Source organism: Otolemur garnettii, unplaced genomic scaffold (assembly GCF_000181295.1).
Source record: "Otolemur garnettii isolate 467f Iridium unplaced genomic scaffold, OtoGar3 scaffold00127, whole genome shotgun sequence".
Taxonomy (NCBI): domain Eukaryota; kingdom Metazoa; phylum Chordata; class Mammalia; order Primates; family Galagidae; genus Otolemur; species Otolemur garnettii.
The window spans coordinates 3561031-3571209 of record NW_003852522.1 but is presented as its reverse complement, the minus strand read 5'-3'; the positions used below and the strand labels follow the sequence as shown (position 1 = coordinate 3571209).

The 10179-nt window shown below is 53.4% G+C and overlaps 1 protein-coding gene across 1 annotated transcript; it reads right to left on the bottom strand.

Annotated features, from left to right (window-relative positions):
• Positions 1-2400: 2400 nt before the first annotated feature.
• S1PR5 (sphingosine-1-phosphate receptor 5) lies at positions 2401-4588 on the bottom strand. Its single transcript, XM_003798040.2, has 2 exons — positions 4541-4588; positions 2401-3599 (listed from the first exon to the last, which is right to left on the bottom strand). The coding sequence occupies exon 2, from the start codon at positions 3586-3588 to the stop codon at positions 2401-2403; it is 1188 nt and encodes a 395-aa protein (XP_003798088.1). The 5' UTR covers positions 3589-3599; positions 4541-4588.
• Positions 4589-10179: the final 5591 nt, after the last annotated feature.

The window sequence follows — 10179 nt, the reverse complement described above, 5'->3', positions numbered from 1 at the left end:
AAAAAAAAAAAAAAGAATTGAAAAACACTGTGCTAGAACTATGAGAAAGAAATTTTTGTCATTTAAGCCACTTGGTCTAGGATATTTGTTGTGGCACCTCAAGCCAACTATGACAGCAAGACATTACAAAATGTGTGGATGTGCAACAATTTCCAAAATATACAAATAAATGAACAAAGCAAGATGCAGAAAAGTGATAAATTTGTCTAAAAAAAATACAGGAATGTATTTATATATCACTCATGTACCCACAGTATAGTTCTGGAAATTTCCTCAGGAATCCCACAGTAATTGCAACTCAGAAAGGGAACTGGTGGCTTTTTGAATTTTGCAGAAAATCCATAATTCCTCTACTATCACACCACCAAACCACTGAAAAATGGAGTGGATGTCTGAAGAGGCTGGAAGATAGCCCAGCCTGGGGGGAAGGGTGTTACATAGAGCATAGAATTGGATTTAGTTCTGGGAGTGACTTGGGATGGTGACCCCAAGCTTGCATGTCTGTATTCCTGGAGTTAGATTGGTTTCTCACACATGTGGCCTGCAGAGGCAAACTGAGCTTGGTCTGCAGAGACTTAGGTCTCCAGGCTGGGTCAGCGGTCCCCAAAATACCAGTGTCTTCATGGATGCTTGCAGTTCCACAGTTCGGAGGTCTCTGGGAGGGTGGCACACCACAGACTGAACCCTACACTAGATGTCCTCCAACCCTCAGAGCAGGAGTCTGGAATGCACCTGGGGACATGCTGGGGGCTAAGGCCAGTTCACCTGGAGCCTTTTTTTTTTTTTTTGAGACAGAGCCTCAAGCTGTCCCCCTGGGTAGAATGCCGTGGCATTACAGCTCACAGCAACTTGGCGGGTCGGGCTGGGGATTCGAACCCGCCACCTTAGGTGTACGTGGCTGGCGCCTTAGCCGGTTGAGCTATAGGTGCCGAGCCTCACCTGGAGCCTTTTATGGGCCCAGACTATGGGTATTGCCCCCAGCCAAGAATGCAGACCCCTCCCCCAGGGAATGTTTGCCTGGTCTCCCTAAGACTTATTCAGAGGAGGCAGATGCTGGTGTTTCCTGAGGCCTGTGAGCCTGAAGCCTGCCCCTGACATGGGGGCTAGGTATTCATTATTGGGAGTTTCTTCATCTGTCACATGGGGGCTGAAGAAACCTACTTTGCAACACTGTAATAAGGCTGGAATACATGTGTCCTAGTACTGTGGAGGGAATTAGCCAACCATGAGAAATTATCATTGCTCTTGTTATTTTATTATATTTTTATTTTTATTTTTGGCCGGGGCTGGGTTTAAACCCACCACCTCCGGCATATGGGGCTGGCGCCCTACCCTTTTGAGCCACAGGCGCCGCCCTATATTTTTAATTTTTATGAAGGCTCTGACATGGCACTCAAAGAAATTTTATTGTCAGATGGGATTTGGCTGACTCTCCCAGAGTCAAATTTTAGGGTGCTCTCCCATTGGTGTTTTCCTTGACAACTTTCTCTCACAGTTACACTCAATTCCTCGGCAATTCTGTCTGGTGCCTCTAGAATCTATTCAGAGCACACATTTGATCTGAGCCATCAGAGTCATCATCACTGCTGAATTTCAGTCCCCTTCACCTGCTCTGGCTTCCACCCTTTTCTTTTCTTTTCTTTTTTTTTGCAGCTTTTGGCCGGGGCTGGGTTTGAACCCACCACCTCCAGCATATGGGGCTGGCACCCTACTCCTTTGAGCCACAGGTGCCACCCCGCTTCCACCCTTTTTTTCAGAGGTCATAGGGCACCTGTGAACACCTAAATTAGAGCATGGTGTTCTTCTGCTTAGAGCCCTCCATGGCTCCGGTCTCACTCAGAGCAAAACCAAAGTCCTCCCTGTGGCCCACAGGTCTTGAACTATCTGCCACTTCAGCTTCCTTCTTTTGTCATCTCCCACTCCTATAGCTGCTGCAGCCACACTGGGATTCTTGCCTTCCCAGAACAGATGAGCACACCAAGCCTCAGAGCCTCTACACTTGCCATCCCCTCATCCTGAAATACTCTTCCGGTAGGTGTTCCCAGGACATGGAAGTCTCTATTCACATCACATTACCAGTTTTGCAGAGAAGCCTTCTTCAACTCCCATCAACATCTCTGCATTGTCACTGGAATTATCTCCTTTATTTTATCACTCCATTATTGTCTATGTTCTCCACTTGAATGTCAATTCCACAAAAGCAAGGACTTGGGGCTGTCTGTTCACCGTTGTGGGGTTTAGCGTCCATAAATACATAGTATATACTCCTGCATCTTTTCCAGACTCTACTATCTTTGGCTGCATTCCTCCACCAGCTTCAGCTGCATTTCCTATAAATCCCTATAAACAGAAAGGGCCTGCAAAACAGCTCTTGGGGAAGACAATGGCGGGGGGAGGGCATCAGTCCGCGACTGATTGGGGTACCAGGGTCTGAGCAGTCTTGGGTACACTTGGGCTGCCGGTTGAGCCACTGGTGTCCAGCTCCTCACGCTGAGGCGACGAGCGCTCGGAGCTGCCATGGAGACCCGGTGGCAGGCAACAGCGCAGGCTGCCGGAAGCCCCCACCAAACTCCCAGATCGCTGGGAGCTACGAGGGCCTTGGCCGTAGGGGTGGCGGCCACAACAGACAAGGCGCAGGAGAGCGTGGCGCAGGTCGCTGTTGGTGAGCGTGTAGATGATGGGGTTCAGGAGCGAGTTGGCCATGGCCAGGCCCAGGAAGGGGTCGGCTTGCAGGAGCACAGGACAGGCGCGTGCAGGGCATGCCACGTCAAGCAACAGCAGCAGGAAGAGGGGTCCCCAACACGCCACGAAAGCTAGGAGTACGACGCTGAGCGTGCGCAGCAGTGCCAGCGAGCGTGGCGTGCGCCGTTTCCTCATCGAGGTGCTCTTGCCAGTCCCAGGCCATTCCCGCAGGCGCCGTGCGTTGGCGCGCACCTGGCAGTAGATGAGCGCATAGAGTGCGCAGATGGCAGCCAGGATACCCACGAAGGCCAGCACACAGAAGAGCACGTAGGCCTTGGCGTAGAGCGGCAAGACAGTGGAGCAGGTATCCAGATGACCCAGGCAATTCCAGCCGAGCGCCGGCAGCAGCCCGAGGAGCAGGGACACTCCCCAGGCAGCAGCCGCCAGCGCCAGCGTGCGCCCCCGACTAGCGGCGGGAGACGGGCCCCTGCGCGCCATGGTAAGGCGACGTTCAAGCGCTATGGCAAGGAGGCTTAGCACCGAAGCGGAGAGCGCCACGAAGACTCCTCCTTCACGGGCGAACCAGAGCGCAGGCGACAGTCGCAGCGTGAGCGGCCCAGATAGCAGGATGTTGGCGGCGTAGGCAGCGCCAGCCAGTAGATCCGACAGCGTCAGGCTGCCCAGGAGCAGGAACATGGGCGCGTGGAAGCGCGGGTGGCGCCAGAGCACTAACAGCACGGCTAAATTCTCCAGCACGATGAATGTGCATACCGCCAGGCTCACCACGGCGTCAGCGCGCAGGCCGGCACCAGGCTGGTAGCGCGCCCCGCGGAGCTTGCCGGTGTAGTTGTAATGGAGGACGATAACTTCGCTCACCGGTGCAGGCCGCAGCAGCCCCGACTCCATGGGCCGCGCACCTCAAGGCTGTGGAGAGATAGGACAGTGTTAGGCCAGCTGACCCCGTGTACCTGGTCCCCGCGGACCCCGGGTCCTAACCTCTACCCATCACCCCACACAGACACGAGGTCCCCACGGGAGTTCGGGATAGATAGGGGTGTCCATGGTGACAGACTCACACGGGTGATATACAGCCTTAAAAAAGGACATTAATGGCTCAGCACCTGTATCTCAAGCAGCTAAGACGCCAGCCACATACACCTGAGCTGGTGGGTTCGATCCAGCCCGGCCTGCCAAACAATGACAGCTGCAACCAAAAAATAGCCGGGCGTTGTGGCAGTCGCCTGTGGTCTTAGCTACTTGGGAGGCGGAGGCAGGAGAATGGCTTGCGCCCAGGAGTTGGAGGTTGCTGTGAGCTGTGATGCTACAGCACTTCACCCAGGGCAACAGCTTGAGGCTCTGTCTCAAAAAAAATAAAGAGAAAACTGAGTCCTAGGGAGGAGGGATGGACCTTTTTAGTCACAGTCAGGACTTCAGAGAACCAGGCGTGAGAACAGACCTACAGGAAGTCATTGGCTCAGCTATGATGGGGGTGGCCGTGGGGACCCAAATACACGGAGATAGGGGTTACACATGCTCTGATGAGGATGCCAACACCTCCACCCCCATTCCCCCTCGGCCGTCCCAGCTTGCCTACCAGCAGGACTGAAGTATGGGAACTTGCAATGGCACGACAGAAGGGGAGGTGACACCAGGGGATTCCAAACTCCCTCTCACCCACCTCAGGCCCGCACCCAGCCAGGAAGTCGCCTTTCTCCTCCAGAGGCCTCGGAGAAATAATTGGGAAACCCCTGCAAAGGGCGGTGCTCTTTTCCAGACGTGGAGACCCGCCGCTAAGGGAGATCCCATCCGGGCCAGGCCGAGTCCCGGAGTCCCAAAGAGCCCAGAGCTGTACACTCACCCCCACGCCCTGGTCGTGCGCCCCCAGCAGTCAGCTCTGCCTACCACCCAGTGAAAGGACACTGCTACGGGGGGCGGGACTGGAGCTGGCAGGGCAGGGGGAGGGCCAGCGACCCTGAGAGCTGTCGGTCGCTAGCAGTTGCCCCCTCCCTTAGGGCTGGGCAATCAGCCCGTAGCTGCCAGCCTGTGCCACCCTCCACGGCACCGGAGCGCGCCCCGGCGGCGACTGGCACCGGCGAGCCCTCAGCTGCCGACTCTGGGCCTGGGCTGTCCTCCCACGGACGCTCTGTTGCGGTGGAAGACGCAGGAAGGGGAGGGTTCTCCAGCGGGGGCTCCCACAGCCAAAGCCTCTTCCCCTCAGAACAGGAGCCTCACCTGTCCCGGGATGCCAAGGCTCTGGCTCCTCCCCATGTCCCACCTACCTGCTAACTGAGCCTCCGGCGCTGCTCTCTAAGTAGGCCGGGTCGACTTAGGGACCAGGGCAGTGGGGTGGGGGGCAGGGAGGAATCTCCAGTACCGGAGGAGCTTGAGGCTTCCCCCTAGCATATATTCAGATCCTTCCAGCCCGGAGCACAGGTCCCTCCCCATTTCCTGCTCCCACCCCCAGCTGCGGGTGTTTGGGGGAGCTGCCGACGCAGTCAGGATTCCTGTGAGAACTTTTCCCCTCTTCAGATAAGGAGGAGGGTCTGTTCGGTCCCGCCCCCTTGCTCTGGCGTTCCCTCGCTCGGTCTCTTCCACTCTTACCTCTCCGGACAATGTAATTTACTCCTGTACCGTGTTTCTGGGCTGTATCCTCGGCAGACTGTCAGCCCCACCAGGGTGGGGATTTGAGTCTGTTCAGGGCGAGTGCGGGATACAGCCAGAGCCAATTACTGCCTGCTGAGTGACTGAATGAATGAATATCTCTCCTCACTGCCTCTGCATTTCTCTCATCGGGTTTGTGTCTCTTGCCTGTTTCGCCGTCTTTCTGTGTAGATTTCTCTCCATTACTGTCTGTGTCGCTCTCCCACGCCTCTCCCAGGTCGCCGCTCCTCCGACAGGCCACCCCCAGTTCCCAAGAACTTCCAGGCCCGCCCCAGTTCCCTCACCCTCAGACCAGAGGCCACAGCCGAGAAAAGGGACCGGGTCTGGAAGCTGTGGCATTCATCCAGACCATGCACTTTGCTCCTGTGCTCAAGGCCCTGCCAGTCTCGGGTGGGATGAGAATGCCCCAAGAAAAATGATCTAGGAATTAGTGATGGGGGTGAGTTGGGAGAGGGTGTGCCCCTGTGAAAGGAGAGGCACCCAGGCCGGGTCACCCCCTTGTGGCCCCTAGGAGATTCCCGCTCCCTCCCTCAAGATTCCCAGGATGGGCAGAACTTCTGCCTGCTTTGATCAAAGAAAGTCGCGCGCAGCCAGCGGCGTTAAGAGCATTAACCCTTTGGCGACGGGTTCCCTCACAATCTGCAGGCCAAGCCTCCCAGGCAGCCCTCCCCTATGGGATGAGCCCTGAAGATCCCCCAACACAGCGGGACCGCCCCTGGCACCCAGCAGGTGCTCCATAAATGACCTTCCGCGAAGGGGAAGCCCCACAGTAGAGTCGGGAGGTGGCCCATTCACACCTCCAGCAAATGGTGGTCTTTCGGCCCCTACTGGTCCATAGCCCAGCAACCCCCTCTCCTACTGCCTCCCTGTGCCTCTTTCTCACATATGAGGACTCTGGGGACTCAGGCTTCCACATCTTCCACAGATGTCAGAAGTCCCCAGGACTGGAAAATTCATGCTTCCACCCCTCACTGCCACTCCATTCTGGAGGCAACAATTCTTCTTCTTTTTTTTTTAGAGACAGAGTCTTACTTTATCGCCCTCAGTAAAATGCAGATGGCGTCACAGCAACCTCCTGAGTACTTGGGACTACAGGTGCCCACCACAACATCTGGCTATTTTTTTGTTGCAGTTTGGCCAAGGCCGGATTGGAACCCGCCACCCTCAGTATATGGGGCCAGCGCCCTAGCTACTGAACCACAGGCACTGCCCATGGCACAGTTCTTTTTTTTTGAGACAGCCTCAAGCTGTCCCCCTGGGTAGAGTGCTATGGCATCACAGCTCACAGCAACCTCCAAATCCTGGGCTCACGCGAGTGTCCTGCCTCAGCCTCCCAAGTAGCTGGGACCACAGGCGCCCACCAACCGATTTTTTGGTTGCAGCCATCATTGTTGTTTAGCGGGCCTGGTCTGGATTCGAACCCACCACCTTAGGTGTATGTGGCTGGCACCTTAGCTGCTTGAGCCACAGGCGCTGAGCCGTGGCCCCAGTTCTTAACACACAGATCACAGTCTGAGCAACAGTGAGAACCTATCTCTACTAAAAATAAAAAAACTTTGCCAGGTGTCCTGGTGCCCAACTGTATTCCCAACTTCCTGGAGGCTGAGCCAGGAGGATTGCTTGAGCCCAGGAGTTGAAGGTTGCTGTGAGCTATGATGAAGCCACTGCACTCTATCCAAGGTGAGGCCACAGAGCTAGATTGTATCTCAAAAACAAAACAGAACAGGCTAAGAACAGTGACTCATGCCTGTAATCCTAGCACTCTGGGAGACCTAGGTGGGTAGATCACTTGAGCCTCAGGAGTTCAATACCAGCCTGAGCAAGAGATACCCCATCTCTACTTAAAATAGGAAAACAGAGGCAAAAGGATAACTTGAGCCCAAGAACTTGAGGTTGCTGTGACCTATAATGCCACAGCACTCTAGTCAGGTTGCCAGAGTGAGACTCTGTTTCCAAAAACAAAACAAAACAAAACTGACCAGGCATGGTGACTCTCTTCCCTATAATCTTAATACTCTGCAGGGCTGAGGTGGGTGGATTGCTTGAGCTCAGGATTTCAAGACCAGCCTGAGCAAAAGTGAGACCCCCATCTCTACTAAAAATGGAAAAACTAGAATGGGTACCATGGCTCACACCAGTAATCCTGGCACTCTGGGAAGCCAAGATGGGTGGATCACTTGAGCTTAGGAATTCAAAACCAGCCTGAGCAAAGTGAGACTCAATCTCTACTAAAAATAGAAAGACTAGGGTAGCACCTGTTGGCTCAGTGAGTAGAGCACTGGCCCCATATACAGAGGGTGGCGGGTTCGAACCCAGCCCCAGCCAAACTGCAACAAAAATATAACCAGGCATTGTGGCAGGAACCTGTCACAGCTACTTGGGAAGCTGAGGCAAGAGAATTGCCTAAGCCCAAGAGCTGAAGGTTATTATGAGCTGTGATGCCAAGGCACTCTACCGAGGGCAACAAAGTGAAACTCTGTCTCAAAATAAATAAATAAATATAGAATAACCAGGCTTGGCGCCTATAGCTCAGCAGCTAGGGCGCCAGCCACATACACATACACCTGAGCTTGCAGGTTCAAATTCAGCCCAGGACTGCCAAATGACAATGACAACTACAACCAAAAAATACCCAGGAGTTGTGGTGGGTGCCTGTAGTCCCAGCTACTTGGGAGGCTGAGGCAAGAGAATCGCTTAAGCCCAAGAGTTTGAGGTTGCTGTGAGCTGTGACACCATGGCACTCTACCAAGGGTAACACAGTGATACTCTGTCTCAAAAAGAAAGAAAAATAGAATAGCCAGGCATTGTGGTAAGCACCTATAGTCCCAGCTACTCAGGAAGTTGAGGCAAGAGGATTGCTTGAGTCCAAGAGTTTGAGGTTGCTGTGAGCTATGAGGCCCGAGCACTCAACCCCAGCCTGAGCACTCACCCCCTGAGTGAGTCTCTGTCTCAAAAAAAAGAAAAACTATGGCTCGGTGCCTGTAGCTCAAGCAGCTAAGGCGCCAGCCACATATACCAGAGCTGGGTGGATCGAATCCAGCCCGGGCTCGCCAAATAGCAATGACAACTACAACTGAAAAAAAAAGAAAAAGAAAAACTAGTCAGTCATGATGGCAAGTACCAGCTACTCAGGGCAACAGAGTGAGACTCTGCCTCCAAAATACAAAACAAAACAACTCAACTTAGATCGTGTCCCGCCCAGCTCCAAACTCTCTTGGCTGCCTATGTGAGTAATCACTCAAGTACTCAGGTTGGTCAGCAGGCCCTGCACATCTGTCTCTTTTCCTGACACTTACCTTGGTGCTATCCCCCACCCACATTCTGCTCTAGCCTCACAGGGCTGATCCTTGTTCAGTATGCATTTGACCTTTGAACTTGGCAGGAGCTCCCTTCCCCACTTCCCAGCCAGTCACCTCCTCAGAGAGGTCTTCCCTGATCTGTCCTCCCCAGTCTCACATGGTATTTGGCATTGTCTGAAATCAGCTTATTTGTTCATTCATCTGTCCTCTCATATGTCTTTTGTCTATCCCTCTCTGCCCAGATGTGTAAAAGTTAAGGGCTCATGGGTGGGGCCTGTGGCTCAAAGGAGTAGGGTGCGGCCCCATATGCCGGAGGTGGCAGGTTCAAACCCAGCCACAGCCAAAAAAAAAAAAGTTAAGGGCTCAGAATCTAGAGCCAGGCTCAGCTATTTTGTGTTGTCTAGGACTCTGGGCTAGTAATGCCCCTTCTGAGATTTAATGGCCTCATCTGTAAAATGGAAATAAAACCACACCCACTCCCAGGGCTGTTGTTGAGGGCAAAAGGTGTGGTTTAGAAGAGGTGGGGTGTAAGGTGAGAGCTCAAGAAACGTTAGTGCAATACTAGTTGTCTACCACTGTATCCCTGAAAGGAATTAGGAGGACATCCAGGTCAGGCTGCATTGCCACCACCCTGAACCCGACACCACCTTGAGCACTGCACCCCATGCCTACTCCCATCTGCTCCCCAGGAAAATCCAGTCTCTTCCCAGGTGCAGGCACCCCTGGCCTCTGCACCCCCGCTGCAGCCTGCAGCAGCCTGCCCATCTGAGGCATGCCTGGGCTGGCACACCCACACCAGCTGGTTCTGCTGCCAGGGCCCTTGCCCACAGGGGCCACCCCACCCAGTGCCCATTCTCGCTGAGCCAGGCCTGTGTCTCCAAGAGAACAAAATGTCTCTGTGGTCCCCTCAGACCCCAACCCACTCAGAGAGTCAGAAGACTACTGCAGGGCTTCCCATTCCCCCCCTCCCCACACCCTTCCCCACAGTCCTGAGACTTAAATATGTTCAGAGAGGTGTGAACTAATAACTTCCCCCCCTGGAGGCTAGAGCAGTCCCAGCTTAGGGGGGTCTCAGACTGGAGGCCAGACTGCCAACTCCAGTTCACTCACACCCACAAAGCTTATTTGTTCAGCTCAGTTTTCTCCTTCCAACAGTTGTCTGAACTGGACAGAGACACGTTACTCCAGAGAGTAAATTTTTTTTCTCATGGGAGCACAAGATAACAATTCTGAAAATAGTTCATGCTAGGATTCAACAAATAAATATGCATGTTGTAAATATTGACAGCCAAGCTTCATACTGTTGGAGAAAGAAATTACAAATAAGGCATGTGGTGCTGAACTGGGATTATCAGTAAGAACTCATGTTTATCTTAACAGATAAGAAAATCAATATATATATGAGTATATGCATGAGTTAGCATACATACACTTACCCCGTCTTCTGAGGGTCCACAAACAATGACACCCTAACAGTGATGAATGCCCTGAGCAACTAGATCTTCCTTCCTTTCTTTCTTTTTTTTTTTTTTTTTTT

Excerpts from the sequence above, each read along its gene's own strand:
- S1PR5 (XM_003798040.2), bottom strand. The coding sequence starts at position 3,588 with ATGGAGTCGGGGCTGCTGCGGCCTGCACCGGTGAGCGAAGTTATCGTC.